Genomic DNA, 25514 nt, shown 5'->3' on the forward strand with positions numbered 1-25514 from the left:
GCACACAGTCCACGTGGCCACGTGGTCGCCGTGTTGAAAATAAAAGTTGAGTGGTTGTGCTTTCGAACAAAAAAAACCGCTGCGAATGTTTTACCATGTTCCGCGCTCATCACATATTAATTAAATTACCGTGTACAAGAAAGGCAGGGCAGGGTCAACAGCGAAACGAACGAAACTATTGAGCGCGTGTTGTTAAATATTAATACACCAATGCCGAGTGCCACCGAGTATTACGGAATTTGTTTTCAATTAGTGGCTGCGCGGCCCGCCATCGCACATGTAGCTACATTTTATGCCCCTCGACTTCGATACGAATATCGGCTCCCCGAACCCTCCGCCCAAAAACGGAACCGTTTTTCGTCATTTATTAAACCACCGTGAACCACGCAACAAAAAAGTAAACACGAAGAGCAATCGAAAGAACCGCGAAAGCCAGCGCAGGCGAGTAAAAAAGCCGCGCCACAAGCGACGCAGATTCGGCGAGAAAAAGTCGTGAATCGGTTGTGACATGCCTCGAATGAAAGCAAATTGTGTATAAATTGAATTATTATTTTACACACATGCATGGGCCGAGTTGCGCACTATGCTGCCACCAGTGGCTCCGGTCCTGGCCCCGGCCCCGGCCCCGGCCAACGTCTCCATTACGTGCCTTGCCGCCGGTCGTGGTGTGGTGGTCGATTTTTGCGCGGTTCGGTCACTGGCTGGCTGGCTGGCTGTGCAGCTGAATCCGCCAATCGAGCTGCTCAATTGTTGACACAGAAATAATGTTTACACTCGCCCGCGAAAAAAAAGGATAGAGCGAGATGAGAAATGGCCGGCTCGGCTGGCCCGTGTGGATGTGTGTTGACTTTTGGTTATGATTTCTTTGATGTACGACTTTATGAAACTGTCCCGCGGTTGCGGTGTGGTTCCTCGTTCAGCATAAGCATACCCGAAATTCGAAGCCGGAGCTAGTAACACGATGCGAACGTATCAAGCGCATCCGTCGGCAAAGTTTCGTGTTTGACTGCGGCTTAATAGCACATTTTCGTCTTCTTCAGTTCGTTGTTTTTCGTGAAAATTCTGACTCTGCGGAGGTCGCGGAATGGGAATATGAATTTGTGATTTAAATTAATTTGATTCGAAATTCCGTTAATGGGCCACGCTCACAGCACGCTTCATAATTTATTAAAAGAGCGGCCAGAATTTTCCGTTGATGGCTCTGTTTGACAGCACGCTGTGGCAGCTTGTCTAATTGATGGCAGTGGACTCGATAAAACATTGTGTTTGTGTATTTGTTATTTTTGCACCGCCGGACCAACATCATTTGTATCATCACCAGCAGGACGCAGGATAACAGAGTTACGGATTATCGCGGGTGTTTTGATCGATTTCCCTCGTTTATCGGCTATCCCGTTTGATTCCTGTCGCGCGTGCAGTTTTCTGAGTGCAACGCGTGGAAGGAGGCTCTTGGCGCCTCAGAGCTGTCGTCGTCGGAGGCTAAGTGCGCCTGACTTCGCGCTGTGGTACAAGAAGAACCATTTTCCCGACACGCTTCGGTAATCAGCTTTATGACCAATTTCCTGCCCGACTCACCTGTTGCGTTCCCGACGTCGGTAGTGTTGTAGCAGCCGTGAAGGAGATTTGATTGGTTTCGAACGTTTCTTCTTTTGATATTGGAGACGGGACGTCGTTTCAGAATGTTGTCCCATGGTGCCCTATGGTCCGTCATAGGTTCACACGTTACGAACCTGATGACCGCATCAAGGGATCGTCTGTTTTGATGAGGCATATTTTGAAATTGGTAAAACCCGTTGCTGGATGCACCAATTACTCCCGATATTAATTCCGACATTCGGCGTGCCAAACGAAGGGCGGGGTTGTTTTTAGACACCGCCGACCGAAGAATTTCGGACAATAATTTGGTTCCACCAGAGAGGTCCACGTGCACCGCCAGCTGCATGTCAAAAACCCACACCACACGCACCGAAGGGCTCTCGCCTCAAGACATGGCCCCGTTCCCGGACTATTAATACCCGACTGGGTGTGCCATTTCATTCTTCGGCCGACCGTCGAAATCTGATCTCCCAAAACCGATCAGTGGACACGCTCGGGCGTGTGGTGGTGACGGACGGCCAGTACCAGGACCAGGACCCTAACAACGCCGGGAAAAATCACTTTCACGCCCACCACGTCGACTTGGCACCGTCTTGGCGACGCGCGTGGGTCTGTCTAAATGTGACAATTATTTATCTTGTGTTATGATTTCGCTTTTCAACTTTCGCGCTCCGTCCCGCGAACATATGGGGCGGGTCATCACCAACACACGCGGTCGGCAGTGGCTGTGACACCTTTTGACCCACCCACTGCCGGGTGCCGCGGGCCAATAATTGGAACCACAACGGACGCATCACCACCACCTCCGAAACGGTCGGAGTGATCGGTTTCAAAAATAGTCCGCACCCGCTGGGCAGCCGGTCACTCGGTTCTTCTTGGAACGGAGCGCCGTGCAGCGCAGGGACCGGCCAGGGATGACGTAGGCTCTGGTCTTGCGACTGGCGCTTCGAGAATATTTCCTCGATCGATTGTGTGTTGGATGGCGCGCGCGCGCTTTGGCCGGAAATAAATCATCATAGCTGCTTCTCTCCCTGTTGATGATCTGGAGGCTAATTTTTGGATGGCCACTGGTTCCGTTTTTTCCCTATTCCGGGTGCACCGAAACAATGCGTTCTTTCCGTGCACGTATTTATAGAAACCGTGCCGGATTGACCGACTCCTGTGCTGGCCAAAATGGCCTTTAATTGGCCGCGGGGACTCGCGGCTTAATGGGGCCTGTCAACCTTCATCTAATCACTCGCCGCCGCCGCCGTCGTCGGGAAAATAGGGGAAAACCGCGCGGCCCGGACACCGCTGTTGCGGTGTTGTTGTCGGGCCACTGTTGTTGGAAACTTTTACACCGTATTTTAATAACCGTGTGGTCGGCGTGGTGCGCCACCCAAAGGCGGGTCGGTGGGCGCGAGTCATTTTTTTACTCGACCCGACAAATTACCCCAATGTTCGTTGGAGTGGAAAATTTGGTTTGCACTCGACGCGCGCGCGCGCTCCCGATGGTTTTTGGTGGTTTTTCTTTCCTTCGCGGCCTGGCGGGCTGATGGTTGCTCGATAAAACTCGAACGAATGACGGATGTGGCCTTTTATCTGGTGATGGTTGCTCCCGACGGGGTGTTGAAATTGTGAAGAGCGCAAAATGATTGGTGGCGTGGCAGCGATTTTCCTTCCGCCGGTTTTGATTGATTTGCACATCAAGCCGAAGATACGTCGGAATGCTCCGTTGCTGGTTGACGTGTGTGCCACAGCACAGCGAGCCGATCTAGTTAATTGGTGGCAATGAAAGATGTGTCAGTTTTATTGGCGTGCTTAATTTGCGCGATTAGCCCATCCAATGATGGGAAAACTGCGTCGGCCGACTCGGTGGTACACGTGGGGGCCGATCGCTTGGAAGTGACGAAAGTGCACCCGACACACGTGTGGTGATGGATCCGATGTTTAGCCGCCGGGTCTGGGCGCTTGTCGGGCTTGGCCGTTTTCACTTTAAACACGTGATTTATTATTCATTTTAAAAATTTGATTTATGGTTTTTTTAATTCAGCCAAAAGTGCCAAACATTTTCGGTATCGACAAGCTTCCTTTCTGTGGCGGGTTGTAAGTGGTGGAAGCAGCTGAAACATACCACTTAGAGCCAGCAGAGCCACTTAGGGCTTTAACTCGAAACGAGTAATTTAATGTTGGATGTGGAAAGTGGGGTTGTTTCACATTCTCAAAAATTAAAATATTTTGTTTGTTACATCGATTTTAATGTTCTTTAGTTTCAGTATTTTTGGGTTTATTTTTGACTTATTTCTGATTGCACAATTTTGTTGACGAAGATAACTCGTCTGTGTCCGTTGAGTTAATGAGCTGGTTAAAGTCACCCAAAAGAAGTCCATGATCGTTTGAGTCCATGCGATGTAGTAAACAGCTCAAGTTCATATTTTCTTCACAACTCACTATTAGCATTTCATTGGGACCCCAACGTGTTATTCATTGTTGATCAAGAAAAGTGTGTACAGAGCATGTGAGTGAGTGTATAGAGTGTATAAAAGTGTTTTTATCGGCATGAGAGCATCGCATTTTGTTGTCTGTCTTAAATTAACTCAATAAAACATAGGGCTTGCTTTTTCAATAAAGCTCCAGCTTCAGTTCAATTTATACTTTGCAACAATTTTAATTGTATTCTTTTTTGTGCGCCCCACAATCGAACGCTTAATCTCCGCGATCCGCCTGGGCCCGACAGTCACGTTCGGAATTGAAACTCGGTGCACCATCTTACCGTTTTTTTTTGCTCCGTTTCGACACCGTAAGTGAAATTGCACTAAAACGGCTCAATTAAGGCAGCATACGGACCCGGCCATGTATCGACCGTTTATTATCCACCGAACGGCACGCTCTCTAGGTGTGTGCGAGGGTCCGCCTTCACCGTAGATTTTCCACCGTCATGGTTTTTGCTCTCGCACAAAACAAAACAAAAAAAGAAAACTTCACAACCCTGGCCATTTTGCACAAATTTCACCCGCCCCTTCCCCGGAAAAAGGATCCGCCGGGCTGGTCCCGAGTCCGGTGCAATGGTCCGGCTTGACCATTGTTGTGGGCGCTGTGCACGTTAAGCATCTGCTAACTAATAGCGCTCCATCATTACCACCCACCGGGCGGCAGGTGGGTCCGGGTTGGAAAACCCCAACCCCGGGGGCCCTTTGCCGGTCGCTGGAAAATGTTTTCTTCGGCTGGGCCAGCCTTGGGAGCTGGAAAATCCATTTCCACCAATTTGAGCGCAAAGAACAATTCCCGGCGCCGGAGGCGTCGTTGGCCACTTTTTTCCGCTGCCCTCGGGCCCCTTCGGTTCTGCCATTTTCCATAATAACATAAAATAATAGAAAACCATCAGAAATCTGTTATCTGCAGTAATGAAAATCGTGTTTCGTGTACGGTAAACTGGTGGACGCCACTGGAAGACGAGCACTCGGAGCTGCTGCTGTTGTTGCGAAACTAGTCGAACCGGCAGCAAAAACGCGGTGGCGAAGGACACGTCACAATCGGTGCGCAAAAGTGCCATTTCCTTCTCTCCGGAAGCCCGCCTGACTTATAGGGTCTTCGAAGATAAACCGGCACAAGAAAACGGTTGCAAAATGTTGAGCACGAAACGAAGGCACACAGGCCGGAGCAGCAGACTTCGACGTGATTGCATAGGGACGACGCGACGTACACCTCGGTCGTTGGTTTTTGCCAACTTCGCACCTGCAACGGCCGCCCTCTTGAGAGTGCAATATTGTGCTGCACCCATCTGTGCCTGGGCGCGGCGAAAATAAGCGTCACCTCGCGTCTCGCGTGGCCCCCGACGGAAGGAACGCTTCTCAGACACGCGAGAAAAGCGAGAGTGTGAACAATAATAATAGAACAGTGTGGTGGGCTGGCCGGGCCGCTGCGAAGCAAACGGGGGGGGAGGGCGCTCAACGATGATGATGATGGTATTAAGAAGAGCTGTATAAATTGTAGCCATTTTCAAGATAAATTCATAAGCGCACTCGCGCGCCCCCACGCGCGCCCAAAACCCGCCCCGAATGTCCTGGGCCGGGAAGGACATTTTTCAACAGGTCGCTCCGTTCGTCCCTGTTGCTTCGGCCGGTTGCTACAAATCACGTCGGGAAAGCATTTCTCACCCGGCGCAAACGTTTTGCTGTGATTTTCATTCGAAAGAGAGCCATCGCCCGGTATTTATGCTCCTGTGTTCATTTGATTTTCGCCAGCACCGACCCCACCGTTGGCGGTTTTAGACGATTTTCTTTCCGTTTCCTAAATCGCGCTGAACACCGCTGCTCAACCGTTCGGGTCGCGCCCGGAAGAGTGTGATGTGTCATGACCGTGCGCCAGTTCGCTTCCTTCCTCTGCTAGGACCGCGTGTGTTTGAACAAGCAACCCGTGGTGTCGAGGGTTTGTCGTGCCCCATGCTGCGTGTTTATTATTGTTGCTGCTTGCTTGGGGTCCTTGCTTGAGGACGCTCGCAAATAACTCGTGCAGAAGCAACAGGCTGCGCTCGTTCGTAGATAGGTCCGTTTATTGGGATAATGGCGGTTGCTGTCAGCAAATCGGAAGTACTTCAGCGGTGATCAGACCAACAACTGTGCCTGTGCCTCTCGACTGTTCTTCTCAGCCAAACTGCCAGCGAATCCACATGGTAGTTCCTCGTTTGCATGCTCAGAAATGACTACATTCCCCTTGTGAGTTTATTATCTCCACGCGGCTGAGTAATGGCGGTCGCTCGCTGTACGCTCGATAAAGTATGGTAAATGATAACTTTCCGTCCGCTCTGCGCCTTCGCAGCGCGAAACTTTTCATTAACTTTGCGAGGCAGTGCCACAGGCAGGACGACTGCTGTCATCGATCATGCACTGCAGCGCGCTCCGCCCGCAGACTGCTTGGCTGCCTGAGTAATCGCACACGGGTCTGACATTAATCGACCGTCTCGGGGTACGCCAAGAAGTGACGCCTGTTGCTGCGTACCGAAGACACACCGTTCCGGGTCCCGTGATGCAATCACGAGAGTTTGGGTCCGGGCCTGGGGCCCGTACATGCGTACTTGTTATAGCGGCCCCTTCGTCCTGGCGAAGCGTCCTCGAATCCCCAGGCCTTCGGGTAACGAAAGTGACAATGTGGCAGCAACTTGGCGCAGATTAACGCACTCACGGCACCAGCCACACGGCCGGTGACGACACTTGCCGTCATGACGGACGATGACGACGACTGCCTGCGAGAAACGACGATGCTGTAGCAATTAATTACACGAGTTTAGGAGTGTGATTAGATCATTGCACGCTGACAGTTCCCCGTTGAGCGCACGCCAAGAACGTGCGATGCGCGGGCCCGCCGCTGATGTCTATCTTAGTGCGCGAGACGGCACGGGACTAGGAGTTTTGAAGTTTCAACCTACCGGCGTTGCGTTTTCCCAGACCAGACCAGATGATGTGGGGCATGCTCAGCGAGATTATCTGGGCGCGCTAGTGCTTGGGACGCGGATGCCCGAATAATGGCCGAAGTAGTTGTTAGTACTCAACAATGCCGTGCGGTCAACATTGACAACCTAATCTGGCAGGACGATAGCATACGACGAGATGGTGATGTTCAGCTTTACGATGAGCGAAATTATTATTATCTTTTTCAAGCTTCGGGAACGGTTCTTGGCTGATAGCTGGCTTGCCCCAGACTCACGTCCGGTAGATAGTTTTCCACTAGCATCCCCAATCCATATCCATGTCCGTATTTGTCCGTGATCGGTTTAGGCACGTTCGAGTTCTGTCGAAGCAAAGGACCCGCCGGTTCCGGGCCCAGTTCCAAGGTGCGCGAACGTGATTCTGGCGCGATGCTTCGGTTACGCAACTCAACCGGGATCGCCCGGATTCAAGGTTATCGCCCGCATGGGCGACGATTTAGCAAGCTAGAAGCCTGGCCAAAAGTTCAACCGTGCCAGACCCCACGGGTGCCGTGGGGGGACTTTTCATTTGACAACTGGCTGCTTGCTGCCGGCCCGGCCCTGCCCTGCCAGGCGCTGTTTGGCGTGGTTTTAGACAAATAAATTTATATTAATTATCACCGTAATTAATTGGGTTGCGCGAATTCATTGGACTAATTAATTTATCCCTCTGCCGAGACGCCCGAGAGGACTCTCGCGCTCTCTCTCTCTCTCTGTCTAGCCCGATGTCTGCGGGTTTGGGAAAAATGTGCGTTTTCCCGAGACGGATCGGAGCCGGTGCTGGACTTTGGCGAAAGTTTTGAAGTATCCATCGGTTACTTTCGCCCGCCACGGAGGACTCGCGCGGAGGACTCGCTCCTCGGTGGCGAGGTCTTTAAGCTTACGGAGGAGGGTCGCTTCCCCAGACGGCTTGCGTAGTCTGCTGGTCAGAACGCTCGCGAACGTGCGACGATGAGCCGGGCGGCTGTGTCGAGGTGGTTTGTAATTTATTGAGATGACAATTTAATGTCGTTAATTGATTTGCCGGAGTTTGTCTTTCGGAGCTGTCACATTTTCGACGGGAAAATGTTTTGCTCCACTTACATCATTCACGCGCGCCCGCGCGCTCCGAGACCTATAGGCCATGTGGTTGCGCCCGGCGGGGTTCATAAATTTCCTCAGTCACCGCCCGAGGGCTGGGGTGGTTTGCTGGGCCCGGACCCGTCCGGGTGATGTCATTGCGGCGTGTTTGGGGCGATGTTTTGCATCGAGAGTCATCAACTAGCCGACGAGAGAAGCGGCCCTACGAGCTAGACAAATTGTGTGATTCATTGATCTACGTGGTTCTTGGCAAACTTGCTTTGCTACGTCATTACAGATCGTTTGGGCATTGTGAAATGAATATGATAAATTAAAGGTAGAATCATGAACATAGCAAAGCATCAAAGCAGAAGTCTTGTACAATATTGCACACCTTTCTAACGCGCCTCGTCTATGGGTTTTACTGGTGAGCTAGACACGAAGTCTAATCACTTGCGGCTGCATAAAGCGGTAAACATCACGTTCGGTCTGAGAAGTCACACGTGTCAATAGAACCGTGTGCGCGATGGATTCGCAAATCGCAAAAAAAATCTCCACCATTGAGGCATCGCAAGACATCGAACGGGGCACGCAAACGGGGTCGTTGCGAATGGATCGTTGTCGATGTCTCGGGGTAGCAAATCCTCGGAGTCGGAGCCTCCCGTGCATTCTAATCCTTCTGATTGCTGCTATCACAATCCCTGACGTGCTGCCTGACACACGATGCAACAAATGGTGGTGCGGCAGTTTGCGTCTTGCGGACGTGTCCAAGGTTGGATGCGGTTTTCTTTTGCTGGGTTTGTCACGAACGTAACCGCCCGGTGATTACTGATGCAGTTCCCACTTTTTGTTTATTGCCACTTTCGGGTGGCCAAGCCAAACTTCTCGCCCTCCTCGCCTGGGTTCGTCATTGCTCATTTGACTGACCCCGCCACGGTATTTGTCAATCATAATCATAAACGATTCGTTTTGATTACCACCAGCTTTTCGCACGCACCGATCGTATGCCAATTTTTCGGAGCCCCATTTCGGATCCTTGGTCCTTCTCCTTCGTGTTGGTGAGGGCAGAGAAGAAAGCACCCAGATTATGGTGATGCTGGGGACAAACCCCACCCGAAAGAACGAGAGATGAATAGGTTCGAAAAGGAAGAGAAATAATATTCCGCTACGCGGCGGCATTGATATTAATGGAAAAACGGACCCCGATCCTGGTACGGCGACGAACACTGTGACGTTATGCTGGAAAATGGGTTCCAATTTCCCTTCGGACCGGGGTGGTTAGATTAGTTGCTGTTTTGGTAAGGCACGAGCCATGGGGACCCATTCCCCAGGCCAGCGTTTTTTTTTCTTGACCCTCCTTCCAGGGTATATCAATGGACGAAAACGGACAAAAAAACAACGGGCGAACGGATCCTGCGTCAATATTGGGAGGGAATCTCGCGGGAAAATTTGACACCGCCGGTCCCCGTTTACCTTTCGGTGGCCCTCACGGAGATTTGCACAATAAAAAATATAACAATAATGACGATTAGACTAATAAAAATGACCCATAATCATTACCATCAATTTTGATGGCCGGACGGTCGGTCGGTCGGGACGAGTAAGCGGGTCAGCGGATTCCCTAGTGTCCGGTGGATCGACGCTAAACGAGTTCTGCATATTAAAGCCATTTTTACACCACCCGGCCCGGTTTTGCTCGATAAGTGGGGGTGGTCGTAAAAACCATCATCATCATCATCGTGATGGTATATCATCAATCCCGTTTACGCACTGAACGGCTTTGAATTAGTGACGCTAGATGGAAAATCAATTATGGGTTTCGATTTTTCTGTTTTTCCATTGTGCTTTCGGTTTGGAATGGTGAAAAATTAACAAACTGATTCCGCGAACTGGTCTTCGGGTTCTGCTGACGTGAGCCTAACGGTCGTTGTTGTGCATTGATTAAATTCATTCGGAAGCCTTTGAAGGCCGGCAAATTTGTTTTTATCTACCAATTGGGGCCCGCAAAATCTCTGCCATTCACCGACATGAATAAATCACCATCCACCACGATGGTCATATGCAAACGTACATTTAGCCAGCATAATTAAGCTGTTAATTTTGATTGCAATTCACTGGCGATGCGGCGCTACCTCATTCTATTGGATTTTATTGGTTCGCGTGTTTAGGCCATCCGTACTCGGTTGCTGATGTAACTGGAAGCAACATGAATCGGAAGTGCATTTTTTGTGACCTCTGCCCTCGTATGTTTAGGCGCATAAACATGCGCCCCTGATGCGGGGTTAGTGCTTGAAATATGAATTAAAATAACTGTTGAACAGTGGCACATTGCTCAATAAAAACATTGTGCGCTCTTTTGAACGGCGGTCTAGTATTAGTTGCCAAACACCGACGCATGATACGGTAAATATTTTGCATTAAAACCTTCTGGCTATTTATCTTGATAAGTTATGGGATAACGTGGCATTAGATTTAGATATAAATATTGTAATATTTTGTTACAATATTTATGGTTTTCGCTTCAACATTCTTACTTTGGCAACCAAGTAGTTTTGGTTACATCTTTTCTGTCTTAATTGGCAAGTGTTTTTTTCTCGATAAAGTAGAGTTTACATCCTATGAAAAGTGTTCAAAAGTTAAATTTAATGGTTTTGTAGAATTAACTGCCAGATCGTGTTTTTATTCAAATAAAAGTGATAAATATACGTATCAATAGAAGAATAGAGGTAAAAGTAAAAGTAAATAAAAGTAAAAAATTATGAAAAGTTAGGAGTGGCGCCACTCTGACATGAGTCATTTGTGAACACTCGGATTCCCAAAAAGATGAGAAATTTTGAGTTCTTCCGTTTGAGGGATAGCATAAACGTATTCCAATAATGTTTATTCGCTAGAGAACATACTGGGCTGTTTTTATTATAGTTATCCAGGCAGAGATGGCTAGTGGAATATTAAGGTGTTGATAACAGTTTAGTCTAGTTTTTATAAATTGTTTTCTTTAATTTTTTTCTACTGTTTCTTTTGCATCGTGGCACGATGATTCGGTACACTTGACTTGGTGCTCATCGCTGTTCGCTTCTGGTTCTGGTTCCGAGCTTACTGAACCAAATTCAAAGCAATGCATGGTTCGTTGAAAATCGAACTGTTTTTGTGTCAGCCAGTGTCGTTCGGAAAACTACAACGAAACATTAGTTGCAGCAACTGAAGCAAACGTAGACTCTATTCACAGCTCGAGCCAAGAACTCAGGTTGATGTGCAAATCAGCTTTTCATTTCGCTCGAACAAACTCGAAGCAGAAGCTGTACCGCGTGGTTGTGTAGCTACCGGTCTGACACCACAATACCGGGGGCTCGCAGAAAAAACCCCAATATTTACTTTCTAGAGTTTCTTAACATACGTTTCTGGCCGTCCCCCGCATGTGTGTTCGCTTGCCCTGGATGTGAGATGCAGACACGGGTGCAGTGCTGCTGAAGCTTGAAAAATCGGAAATAGTATAAATGCGATCCTTCTCGCTGATTTGAATATTTTAAATCCATCCCCCGGAAGGCACATCCCGGAGCCGACTGCAGCTCGTCCCGGCAAGCATATTTGGGTCGGAAGTTGCATCCTTCTCGCTTCGGCCCGGCTAGCGAGATGGAAGTGTAGTGCTTCATCACACCCCGGCCTTCGGAGCCAACGGAGTGCAATTGAATGATCATTTTTCCATTCCACCTGCCCCACGACCTACGCATCCGACCGTGGAGCAGAAGCGGAAGGTGCACCATATAAGCAGGAATTAGGTATGGTTTCTGGATTTTCTGCCCCAAGACGTGTGCGCACAAAACCCGACGGCTCACCGACCCGGCCCGACCCGCGCTCCGATGGGACCTATAAAGTGCACTTTTAACTCCATTTATAATACTTTCACACCCACCGTGAAGGATACGCGGCGCGTTTTCGATTTTTATCCGGCCATCGTAAGGATTTCGCCGTCGGTCGGTCGGTCGGTCAGGATGGCGCCCCGATAACCGGCAACTGATTTATTCACTTACGTGTCCCGCGAGGGAATCGCTTCGATTCGAGGCACCGGAACTGACTGCGATTGGGTTCGCGAGGCGAGGTGAGGCGAGAAGTTCTTGGAGGATGGAAGGATGCCGGGATTTGGGTCTCAATTTTTGTTGCGCCCATCCGGCACCGTGAAAAATATGTAAAATTTTATTTATGGCTCCCAGTTGAGGTTCGCCCACGGTTCGTGCGGTAATTTATTATTTACGAAAGGGATATGTGCCCGGTCAGAATGTGTGCGTGCTTCTGTTTGATTGCTTATCTGTGCAGCTTTAAGGAATCTAATCGACTCAAGAAGGCCACGTCAACACGCCGTCGGGGTATTAATTATAGTTTAACGTTAAATAACGATTTTCTAAAGATTTTCAACCAACAGTCAAAATATCAAAATAAAGTATCTATAATTTTGGTAACTCATTAGTAATAATAAAGGAACATAACAATATCCAAATACAAAATACAAACTCATCAAACAAAACGATTCAAGTCTGAAACACCGTAGAAAGCATTTACAACTTTTCGCCAAACTGAACCCCTTTTAACAATTAAAAAAGAGAAGAATATTTAAACCGAAGTAAGTTGATAACTAAAGATGATTTGAAGCAGAATATAGCAAGTAAAGCCAGCAATGAATAAGAGGATCTCCCTATCAAGGAACAGGCTTGGCCGTGTTTACCTAAGAACTAAATGTGGAAACTAATTCAATTTTAAAATGGCGGTTACGTAGTGAAGATTCTGCAATACCAACGCGCGAATGCAATGTGCAATTAAGCATGAAGCGTCAATTGATTGAATTGTTTTGATTGAAACTGCGGTGAGCCTCAGCAAGGCTACCGGAAACGGAAGAATCATTAGCATTGCGCGGGACCAATAAAAAAAAACTCCACTATAAAATGATTGAATTCCGGAACGAGCGCAGACCAAGTGGCACATTCTTGAACCACTCGTTCTCTCGGACTCCCGGACTGCCTGCTACGATTAGCCCTTTGGCCCGTTCGTTTTGCCACCGAACACAGCCCGTGTTCATTTTAATTAAAAAACCATCACAAACTGCACCGGCTCACTTCGGCTACATTCGTAGGATGGTTGGTTTTGTTGAAAAATAAAACTTAGAACCGGAACTTTGTCCTGCGGCGCCCTGGCACGGCTCCTGTGGCCGGAACTTGCACAAACACCGTACGCAGAAGGACGCCCCCTTTGCGGTGCCTTCGTTTCCGTTTCCCTCCGGTGGGTTTGATGAAATGAAAATAGCGTTTGTTTATGTTTCACAGTTCCCGTGTAATGGGGTTTTTTGGCGGTTTCTCCGGTTTGGGGTCGCGGAAAGGACGTCCGCCTTAAGCCACCCCCGATGCCGATTCCAATCATAATGGAGCTTGCCCGTCGGCAGCATGAATGTATGCACGAGCCCTGGGCCAGCGCATGTCTTCGAAGATTCCTCGCTCGCTGCTCCGGCTTGTTCGCGTGTGCATATCCTTGTTTTTTTCTCGTTATTTTCCCGACCGCAGCGAAACTTTCACCTGCTCAGTTCCGGCTCCCGCGGGGAATAACTTTTTTTTTTGCGGACTGCTTCTGGGCCCCACAGGAGGATACCCTCCAGCAAACCGTCTGATCCCTGATTCGGCTACCGGCGGAATCTTTTGCGAGAAATTAAAGGATTTTCTGCACATCATTCCCGGTTCGCGAATAAGTGGCTGGTAGCAGACATCAGAAAAAAACAGATAAGAAAAGGAAATCTGGAACTCCCAGCCTCTTCGAGACTTACGAGGCTGCCGGCGGAAAACTGTGGTTCTCCGACAGCGAAAATGTCAGCTGCTTGTGTGTTCTTTGTTCAGTTGCTAACTAGGGTTCAGTTGCCGGAAGCGTGTGCCTTTGCTCCTCCTGCTTGGCGTGCGTGCGTGCGGCACGCCAAGGACGAGGTTCCGTCGGGAAATGCGACAACCACCACCGGGTGGGTTGCCTTAAACTTTTTTCGCCCATCTCCGTGTATCTTTTGTTGAGCGTGTGTACCGTTAACGAATAGTTTCTCTGCTCAAGCTTCTATTGTCGCGCCGGAAAAAGACGTGCTGGAAAATGGTCTCGGAATTTCCCTATCTAATTGAAATATTATTCATTTTCCGTTACAATACACACATTACATGCGCCTTACGGAGCACCTCTAGGGAGCAATCGGTAGCATGCCGAAACGCGTCCCATTGAACGTCATTTACGAGAAGAGCCGTTGCTACGGTTTCCGAGCCGCGCTGCTGGACGGAACCGGGTGGAGTTGGCGTTTATTGTTTCAGGAATGCGATTACTGCCGAAGTCGTGGACCAGCCGTGGACAGCAGCTGTTTTGGGCGTCGATTCCTTGGTAGCCCAACGCGATGCGTTTTCCGAGAAGCTGTTAAGAATCTCATTTACATAATTTAATAATCGTCAACGGGCGGTGCGGAGAAGTTCGGCCCGACGACTGCAGCCGTTCCGGCGGAGCCACTTCATCAGCCGAAAACCAGCGACAAACCAATAGGCCGGTGGCCCGGTGCCGGACCGGGCGATACAATCAACGGGAAAGTTTTTCTATTCCCTCCCAATTTCTGACCGACAAAAAAAACTGGGCAAAGGAATCCTGTTCGAAGAAGATCTCACCAAGAATCTGTCCTCGACGTTGGCGCCGCGGTACGCAAAGGGACCCAAACAGCCCAAACCCGTCGCTGACAGATGCGGGAAGGGAGAGCAAACAGAGTGGCCGCTTTCCCAAGTCCCACGCGTGCCACCCTAAACGAATAGAAGCGAAATAAAGGATCCGTTTTTCCCTGGCACTTTTTTTTTTGGTCCGCTCTTTTGCTCCCCTGGCCAACATTCTGTTTGACCGACTTTTCCCGTGCCCGTGATGAAATACCGTTCCACAAAGACCCACGGTTTTCTTTTTTCGTTGTTGCTGTGGGTAGGTCGCCATCCCGATGCTCATTTATGATGGTTTAAATTTTCATTAAGTTATGCTCTGTTTTGCTCCATCTCGTGGTTGGCGCGGCCCGTTCCGGAGGCCGTTCGTTTTGTTCCCGGGTTTGCCTTTTCCGCTGCCTTTTTTTTGTTGGTTTTGTTTCACTTTCAAGATCGTTACCGTAATTCCAGGTAGTTGTGTGTTTGGTCTTTTCCCTGGCCTCTCTCTCTCCCGTTCGCGTTCTGGCCTCTGTTTGCCTATTTGCGCGGGAGTTTTCGGAGGAGAAGTTGAGAAGGAGTTACTTTCGGTCCCTTTAGGGCTTATTAGGTTTTCTTGGCACAGTTTTCCCGGCGACACCGCCGACCGGTGGATGCGGGATGAGCACTCGGGAAATGTCACCGCTTCCACCGGGAGAAGGTCCTGGAGGCGAGGGCGATATTTTCGTGACAGCTTTGGCCAAACTTGGTCGCATTTTGTTACGTGGCCCATTCTTTTGTTAATGTACTAGAATTTGAAAAGGGTATTTTGCTGTTTCTTTGACATTCGTAGCTTGTGAAAAGGATGGAAACGAAACCATCATCGGATCGTTGGATCATGCTTAAGGAATGCATCAGCGCGATCGTATGCGCGCGGTCTCAGTCAGACCGCTCCAATGTCAAAGAACCCCGTCCGCAGCACGTTATGATGTCATCGCAAGCGATCGTTGTCGTGATGATCGTTACCTCGCCGTGCTGTCAAGGTTTCCGGCTTCTCGCACCAACACTGCTGCGCGGATGAATGGGGATCGGATATTCGGTGGTCTTACGAGAACTGCTGGGTGCCACGCAGCACTAAACGCTCCTCTTCATCCATTTGTTATCGGCGACCTTACATCATCGCCGCATCGCGCTGCCAATAGTGGTTCTCCTCCCCGACCTGTCAAGTGGCTGTCAGGTGAGAGAAATATTACTTCACGCGGCCGGGGATGACTTCATGGCCGTCCGCACCAGGCCACCAGGATGCGTTTGACATCGAGCGCTGTTTGATGGTGATCCTCCCGCCTGCCACGGACCAGATTTTGTCAAATTGACTTTTCGTGCACGAGAAAAAGAAGTTGAAAGAAGGCCTTTCACAGCGGACGCAGGGTCCGTAGCTGGGTTGGACTAACAAGGAACCCCAACTGTGGGGACTGTGATTAAATTTTGCACCACCCCTTAATGCGCCGCACAATCGAGCGACAAAGGGAGCATATCGCGATGGATCAATAGAGAGTGAGGTCCACCCCGTGTTCGACGAATTCGCCCTGCTAGGTGCGGCTTGTAATAACCGGACCGAGAAGGGTTGAATGGTTGAGATTAAGTTTTCTTTTCATCATCTTTGATTGAATCAGTTCGCCAACAGCGTTCGCCCCATGGACGAGTTCTTCGGGGCACAAAATTAATTTCTTCAATCGAGCCGGGCAGAAATGTCTTTCCTTTGGCCACAGCATCAGTAACAGCACCACCATCGGGAGTACGTTATGGGGACCTTAGTGGGCGAATTTGTATGCAAAATTGGTCAGTGATGAAAATGTTGCCTCCTGGTGTCCTCTAGGATGCTGCCGTTTTTTTTCGTGGCGGCAAGTTATGACACAATTGTGGCAAAAAAAAGTTGGCCACCGTTTTTAGACCGTAACCGTTGTCAATGTGACAGCCGGGTGGACCAGGTTTTAATGCTCTCCGTCAAAGCACCAACTAAATTGGTTGCAGGATCGACGACCTGATTTTGCCAGCGAACGAGTTCGTCCTTGTCTGGACGCGCGTACAACAATGCCTTAAAGCTTGAAGCTCTGATGCCGTTGTACTGATTGGGGACAGTTTTAATTTAATGATTTTCAACATTAGACGGGCTCGTTATCGTTCATGCGCAGGTTCTGCTGTGTAAGGCCATCGCTACCGACTGGTAAGGCGCATGCTGCCTACATTAAGATGTGATCTTTAGAACTTTCACCATCAGCATCAGTCGATCAATAGAAATTAATTAACTGAGCACCGTGGACTGAAAAGCTTTAAGAATCGCCAATCGCCTGCTTCAAATCACGATATAGAAATTGGCGTAGACTACGACGTAAAGTTCTTGCCGGACGTTGCCGCCATCTTTATGGAACCGTTTCGGGTAGAGTAATGGGGCGGGTACGATGCAAATTGTCGCCGATTCTCGACGGTAGTGCTTGTGTTTGTGTTTCGCCATTTGCTGAACGGTCGGCTTCCGTCTCGGGACATCTCGAGGGAGTTCCCATTTGTTGCCGCTTGCTAACCTTCGTAAGTGGCCTCTCAACACGTCCTCAAGCATGCGGCAAGTGAAATGCCAAGTGTGGTGGAGTTAGGTGGACCACCTTTGTTTGCTTTCGCCCCTCGGCGGAGGACTCGAAACCGATAGTCGTTTGCCCAACATTTGCCCAAAGGACGCAACATTTTGTTTCAATTTATACGTCGTCACCGTTGACGTCCGGGAGAGCCGGTTCTGCCACGCACCGGATCCGGGTCAGTCGGGTTGATGTGTCCACTTTCTGGCCTCTTCACGTAGGGAGGAGGAGCCGCAGACGATTACTTACGCCCTGTTGCCGGTTCATCGGCTAGCCCTTCAGCCGGCTAGAAGGGCCTACCGAAGGATCGAAGAAGAAACAGTGGCAAGCATCTTAAGTGTAGCAGCCAGTTTGGCCCCTTTATGTACGCCATCAGCAACGGGTTCGGGTCTTGAGAAGGATGACGCTGGCGACGCCGGTGATGATGATGGTGATGATGCGTTTCTAGTCTGGTCCACACGGTAAATGGGAACGGATTTTCGAGAGCCAAAGGCAAATGAGATTCAATTTTACTTCCGGCACTCGTCCACGCCCGCCTCGCCCACCAACAATAACAACAGGTGGGATTCCCAAAGGACATGCGAGAGGCGGCATCGGCGGCGGAACTGCTGCCGCCAGGAAAACAGGATAAATGAACCCATTAGAGGGCGGAGATACGATAATAGATCGAAGCACTTAGCCGAGGCCGTGGGCTGCCGTCGAGGCGCGGTGATAGGTGCGGTACCGTGGAGGTAGGTTTGGAATATTCGTCCTTTTGTCCTATCGCGCCCCATCTTCGCGATGATAATGCTACTGCTACTAACTGCTGCTAAGGAGTGGGTTCTTGGCGCAGCATTAACCGAGTAATTGGACTGGAGAAGGAAACGGAGTGAAAAAGTAGGCAAAAAAGGAAAGAACCATGCCCGGGGCCTATTTGAAGTTGAGAAGGGGCTTTCGACCGAGTTTCCCACAAATCATCATTGCCGGTGGGTGGTTTGTAGCACTTCTTTTCTTTTCGCCCGTATCTGCACATCTGCATAGCCCGGTTAGTGGGCTGTCGTTTAAGGCGATCGAATATATTTATTGTAAGGAAAGATTCTTTTTTCGAGGCCAAGAAAAGCTCGCTTTCGAGTGAATTGGAGTACGCAGTCATGGTGGATCGACAGCATTAAATCAATTTATTTGTGAACGACTCTACAGATATGAAATATCCTGATCACGAGCATTCCTGTTCCTTCTGTAAAATTTCGACATGTTCTAAAGATAAATGCCACAGAAGCCAACGGGTAGTTCCCTTAGTAAAACCAGTTGAATCTCTTACTCCGATGGAACGGAAGTGAAGAGATTCAACACGACTACACGACCGATCATCAGCCATTCTACTTCTAATAGCCCTGCTACCTATGTCTCATAGCGTTCTTGAAGCAGTCCGTGTTGATGTCATCAGCAAAGGTCAACCGGTGACAGAAAAATGTGCTGTCCATCAATTCGTTCCACGCTGTCCATCAAAATTCCGCTCACTCCGTTGCTCACTGACTGTGAGGAATCTTTTCGCGATACGCGATACCGTTCCCGGGTTTAATCATTTTAATTGCATATTTGTTTGCATATTTCTAGGCGCACGCGCCCGGGTGACGTTCGGCGAACCATGCTTTTTAAATTCTTGCCATCTGCTATTGCTATTGGACAGATGGAGCACTGTGTGCTGCAATGTTTGCAAACCTATCGGCGGCTTATTAGCATTCGATCGACGGACAACCTGTTTCAATTTGAGGTTAATTTCACAATCTTGCGCCCCGTTTAGGCCAGTTCCCGAGCCACTGTCAGGTGCGACATTGTAACGAGTTGAGTGTTGACATGAAACGGGCATCGTCGGTATGAAGATCCCGTTTTTATGGGTGCCTTGTTATGCGCTCCAAAATATGCTGGAGTTCTAGGAAGCGCCGCGTTCCGCCATTTCGGGACATTCAAATGCCGCGGATGATGTCAAGGCACGAAATGTCACTGCAGCGAATGTCCCGGTCCCAGTTGTTTAACTTCTCTCCGTACGGCTTAGACAAGCCGACGACGCAGTACGAATACGAATAGGCCAAATCGCCGAAACAGTAGAAAAAGAGATAATAGTCGGTGTTTAGAGGTTCCGATGGCGACCCAATTTGTGTGAGTGCACACTGCGTGCGGCTAAATGTGTTCGTGAGTGTGCAGAAGATGGCACCGCTTGCTGATCGTGATCGTGTGCCATGACAGGGGCCACGGTCCGCTGATCAACGCCCTGTCTAGCCCATCCGGTTACGCTAGAGTGAAAAGGAAGAACTAGCCAGGCACGCACGGAGAAAGAGTTGGATCGCGGGGTGGTGATCTTCGCGAATGGCAGGAGAATGGGAAAGACTGGCCAATTTCAAGGTTAAGTGCACGTCACGCAATCGCCTTGGCCGGCCGGCCGGTGGCGATTTCCAATTACGTACTCGCACACTCGCGCGCCCGTATGTCGTGGTGCACATCCGTTGCGTCATAATTGCAAAGCAACAGTGCAGTGATCAATATTTGGTTGTATTTCGCTAGAACATACAACTATTGCCTTGTCAACATTAACCATATTACCTGAACCTCTCATAGTATATTCGGGCAGTTTCCACTGTAGTACCACCACCAGTAAAGCGCAGTAATAGCAATCTGCCATTTCTAACCTCTCGACTCGAACTCGAACGATGACCAGCGGGCCAGAACATCATTCCCAGCTGCCGAACATGTTTACGATTGTTGCGAATAGACAGCTACCTGTGGTCGTAGCGGACGTTGCTATGCTGGGACTCTGGGTGGTGTTTGTGCTGGGTAGAAGTTGTGGAAAAAAGAACACACTTGGTGTGATGCTAGGTCAATGTACGACTCTCCTCTTTTGCACCTTCAAAACCTCAAGTGTTGGGCGATCGCCAGCCCCATCATGGATCGATCCGCGTTTGTTGCGCAGATCGCACACCCTTTCGGACGAACTAGCTTCGCCTCTAGAGATCTATAAATTAGCTTAGAAAAAAGAATGTATAAAGTATTTTTTTGCATAACCATTGCGGTTCATTATTGATTCTACGATACCGATCGACAGTGACATGCTTCGCAGGTTGTCTTTCCAGAACGTTGCGAACATGGCGAGTCAACATGGCTCCGGTTTACTTCCTTTTTCTCTCTCTCTCACACACGCCACTGTCAGCCATAACTCTTTTTTCCCGGTTCTGCCCTCCCAGGTTCTCGGTCTGTATGTGTGCGTCATTTTGTAACGTATCGGAGTTAGCTAACTGCTGCCCATCGCATGTCGCATTTCCTCGGCTAGATAACCGGCACAGGAAAGATGGTGGCCAACGATAGCTGCCGGCCGGCCCGCTGCCACGTCGGGTGTCAGTTCGAGTTTCGATTTCAATACGTTTTGTTTGGTTATTTCCATTTTGTGTGCCGCGCGCGCGGTTCACTGTCTTTCCTGCTGTCACGTTAACATCCGTTAGCAGTTTCCCCGGCCATTCTTTTTTTTTGCCACCGAGCCACCATGGCTGTAGGTGCCTGAGTGGTGGTCTGTGGCATGTTCCTCTGTGGTACCAATACCTAGCCACTTGATTGTCTCTGGTTACAATAATGAAACTTTTTACTCGTTGAATGCTTCCTCCACCAAACCTTTTTGTTTAATGTTGCTTACACTGAGGGTGTAAAGTGCTTCTCTTGTGCATATTGCTGATTGGACAGTTTGTCCATTTTTTGCAATGTTTATTTATGAGCTTTATTTGTTTTGAGTGTTTGATATGGGTAAATATTTTGGTAATTTATGCTACTGCTGCTCTCAAAGTGTAGCACTGAACGTTGAGCTCCAGATACATTTATCAACATCATTTCTTCGCACTTTTATTGCCACAGTTGCAGTGGCCGGTCTTCGTCGCCGGTTCGGTTCCTCTTCTGCATCGCATTGCATCGGAAATTCCTGTACAATGAAACAGAGCGATGCAGTAAAGGGGGAACCACCAAGTGGCCCCAGCGAGCAAAATGAGTAATGCCTTTTTGTGACACACCGCTCAGTGACCGCTCCGCGAACCGGTTTTCAAGGCTCGGTCGTTAAGTAACATTTCACTAGCTGTTGCTGTTGCTCTGTGGCGTGTGCCTTCAGAGTCCGCATTTCTTTCGTGTGGTTATCGTTCAAGGTTTTTAGGTGACGCCGTGCCCGGGACCGCCAATCTCCACTGATGCAGGGTCCCTTTCTCAGGACGAATGAATGCATTTTTAACTACAAACTAGGCTTTGATAGTGGCCATTTTAGTGCACATTCTTTTATTTGTAATGAGGGACTGTTCATGAACAGTGTTCCCATTTTGACAATTGTCCTGTCCCACTTTTTTTTTTGAGCAAGTTTATTACAACTCCATTAGCTGTATACTCGATACTCCGCCAAGTTAATAGGGAAATCCTGCAAACGATAGGAGTTATCAGTTTGGGGTTTGGGGCCATTTTTATGGGCCCTACAGTGTTCCTGTTGTTTTAATTTGCCTTCGCGAGCGCCCGTGCCGGTGGCATTAAAAGCCACTCAACATTGTCCCGTTCTGCAGACTGAATTGCAGTTTCAGCGTCTTTTTTTCGCGCGCTCGTTCGATCGAAACTTTTTTGCGCTCATCCCAACTACGCCCGGACTTACGGGGCAGGCATACCGCCGCGGCACACGGCCCCCACCGTCGTTCGGGCCGTGTGGTCGAATGAACATTAAGAAATATGCACCGATGGCCGATTATTAAGACACTTTTTTTGCGCCGGTCCTGACGTTTTATCGACCGTTCGCAGCGAACGAACGATAGGAAGTAATGCGCGGTTTACGAGTTTTCATTTGCAAAAGAATATTTTATTAATGACACCCATTTTCTCGCGCAGGCCGCCCGCCAGCTTTGAGGGTTTTATATTGCCAACGGTTTTCTGTTATTAATCCTAGCTTAATTTGACCACCGTGAAACGGGCGAGAATGCACAACACAAACACAAAGCTAAGCCTGTCGCCGTCGAACGGCTAATGTTTAATTTTTTTTTTGCTGTGCATTGCCAGCATCGGCAAGGCCGCCCTCAGTTATGGTTATGATAATTCCGATCGAAGAAGCCTATGGCTGCTGGTGAACGGAGCGAACGGAGTACGTCGTCGGGTTCGCTGTGTATTACTTGCCCCCGCCGGAATTGGGCACTGTTTTTTGATGCCTATTTTTGCCCGTTTTCCGCTGCACGCTGCAAATTAATTTATTCGCCCGTGGATTGAAACGATTTATTGCGTTTCGGGTTCGGGATTTCGGGATTCGCTGTATACCGCCGGCGAGTGAAATTGGCGGTGGCCATGCTGTGGGATTTACAGCAGATCGAAGCATTGCTCGGGGTTGCTTCGTCGGCCCCCCGGGATCGGATGTGTGTTGATCTGTGTTTGACGTTTTTTTAATTATGTACGCTACCCGCCGGGTTGTGGAGCTGATGGTTTATTTAAAGATCCTAATGGGTCGATAACTGACGTTTTGCTGACGTTTCGGTGTGCGGCGAGAGAGTGCCTCTTAATTATGGCTCACCCCGAAAGGTTCGCGCTCCGACGGTACTTGAGATCGTTTACAGCAACTATCGCGGCTCGATGAACCCCTCAAGCACCACGCTACCAATTCAGGTCTCTCAGACGTCAGTAAGATGCCAGCCAAGATCAAAGCTCGGCAGCCGGCCGGCCGGAGCCAAAGGCGACGATATTGATAAGCCGATAATTAATCGTGGGCGCGTCGAAGACGTGTGGTGTGTGTGCGCGTGATGTTCAAAGCGGACGCAAGCGAGCATAAACACCCCCTTGGGGGCGAACATGCACTTGACAAAAATCGGAACCGTACAATTCTGTGCGCTGTGCATGAAACGTAGCATTAATATTCGAGGGCTGACTGAAGTACTTTGCCGTCTCTCACGCGGCAACCTCGGGCAAGAGGGCAGACCCTTTCTTGCAGCACTTATACCCGGCTGCAACCACTGACGAGAGAGACGAGGGCGTTAGGGAACTTCGTTCGTTCGGTCGCCGAAACACGCGAGTCGCGTGGGAATCACTTTAACAACCGGGCGCAGATGCACGGTGCATGAAGTGCAACTTCCTGGGGCACACGGGATATTCGATATCCAATTAGATTTGTGTTCGATGCGCGATGAAGATTCTGCGGTTATGTGGACCGTATTAGAGGATCAGATCCTGGAGGAGGCCAAGCTCAACGTTCTACTGCCTGAGGTTGATTTTACGGTTTGTCGAACTTTATTAAAGTAAGCGTAGAGTGTAGTTTTGGTACCTTATTTCAATACCCACAGGCTGAACTTTAGCTCTACTCTACTCTGGAGTAGTTAATTTCGTCCCACGGAGTAGTGGTGGAGGTGAATATGAGGATGATGTGACTAACTCATCCTTAAAGGGCATTAATTGAAATTATTCAGTAGGATGAAATCCCAAAATATGTTTCCATTGCTATAACGATTATATTACCCTCTTCAATATATTCTACCCTTTACTCTACAATACACGTCAGAGCAGTTTTCTCAACGTTGTGGCTAATGACGGATAGTACTTCAAATAGCTATGGCTAAAATTATTAGTGAGAAACAACCCTTCGTTTTTGGGGTGCATTCAGCGTAAACTGTAAACTTGTTCAACATTTTTCTTGTACCATCAAATGCCGATGCCTTACAAAACAAGAACCTGAACTGAAAGCGTTGCCTTTTCCGATCCGATCTCCGATGTGGTTATTATTTTTAGACAATAAGCATTCATGACCGGCCCTCGTTCTAACCCTGCCGTTTCCGTAATTCCTGTTTTTCCCCCGCACAGGTAGAGGCCATGATGTCCTGCCCCCTGCCATTACCATTGCCACTACTTCCACCAGCACTGCACGCAGAATTCTCCCCGGTGCACATCGGAGTTAAGGTAAGTTCGTGTCCGTTTCGCTTTCTCTGGGCTGGCTGAAGTTCGAAGTACTCCGCCGAGTTACGTGTTCGTGCAGAAACGGGCAAATTTTCGGGGAAGTTCATGGGAGACCAGGCCGAGATGGCCACCGGGAGGATTTCGCTCACTGCGGAGCCTGATGGTTCGTCAATAGCGTCGACGGAACCGGCGGCCGGTGAATAGCGGAAGTTGGACACGGAACCGGCCGTTGTAGCACTTGGGGCTAGACACCGAATTTAGCTAGAAAATTTTCTTTTGCCACCACCGTTCTGGGTAAGCCCATACACTCCATTAAGGGCTGCTGCTGCGCTGTTTTGTTGCGGTTCCCAGTTGGTTTTTGTGTGCGCGCGCTACGATAAAAGACTGCCAGGGCCAGGCTTCGATCTAGACAGCATAACCCTTACCTAACCGCGTGCGCTGTGCTACGGATTAAGGCGAACAGGCGAATAAATGAGGGGCAGTCATAATTAGTTGTTTCTGCTGCCGAGCGACGTGATCTGGCCCACCCTTGTGCTCAACATAATACGCATGTCCCTCCCGGGGGACAATCCCTGGAAGACGCCCATCGCAGAGACCGCAGTAAACTAATCATGATGGGTGATCAATTAGAGCATTCTGGCACAGGCTGGTGGGGTCACCGGGCGAAAGCCATCCGTCAACACACGGCACGCTCCGGTATCGTGGGCGGCTTCGCCAACTTTCAGTCCCTCGGTCCCAGGTGGTGAGGCCGTGGCGAGAGATTAACGAAAAGTTGCGCACTGCCAGTAGTTTCATATCCTTAATGGAATTAGATGGAGATCTAATTAGATTTGATACTAGTATTGATGGACTACTACTTCCCCACCAGCAACCCCGTTCGGGTGCTCCGTATCATCGTGGGCTGCTCGGGTTTATCTATTTCGCACCATCCCGAAACCACCAGCAATCACTATTGATTCGGGTGACCCAACTGCTCGCGCGCTCGGCAAGGATAACACACAACTCAATTCTGGTGACAGGCAAAAAGGCGCAAAAAAACAACAATATCAAAATGGAAGATTGCATGATTTACATATTCAATTTTGTAAACCACTTTTACCCCGACGGCTGTATGTGTGCAGGTGCACTACTTCTACGCCGCCGTTGGATAGCTTCATTTTCAGTTAAACTTTTCCTATCACCGCGAAAGTGACAAACGCGTGTGTCAAAGAGTGAGTG

The 25514-nt window shown here is 49.3% G+C and overlaps 1 protein-coding gene across 1 annotated transcript in view; it reads left to right on the forward strand.

The window, feature by feature from the left end:
- Window positions 1-24208: 24208 nt before the first annotated feature.
- The window catches only part of LOC131212262 (polypyrimidine tract-binding protein 2), a 131445-nt gene continuing 130139 nt past the window's right edge, over window positions 24209-25514 (forward strand). Inside the window, exon 1 of the mRNA XM_058206055.1 lies at window positions 24209-24299. Coding sequence (XP_058062038.1) covers window positions 24213-24299 — 87 coding nt within the window. The 5' untranslated portion in view covers window positions 24209-24212. The remainder of the gene's footprint in view (window positions 24300-25514) is intronic.

This window comes from Anopheles bellator, chromosome 2 (assembly GCF_943735745.2).
Source record: "Anopheles bellator chromosome 2, idAnoBellAS_SP24_06.2, whole genome shotgun sequence".
Taxonomy (NCBI): domain Eukaryota; kingdom Metazoa; phylum Arthropoda; class Insecta; order Diptera; family Culicidae; genus Anopheles; species Anopheles bellator.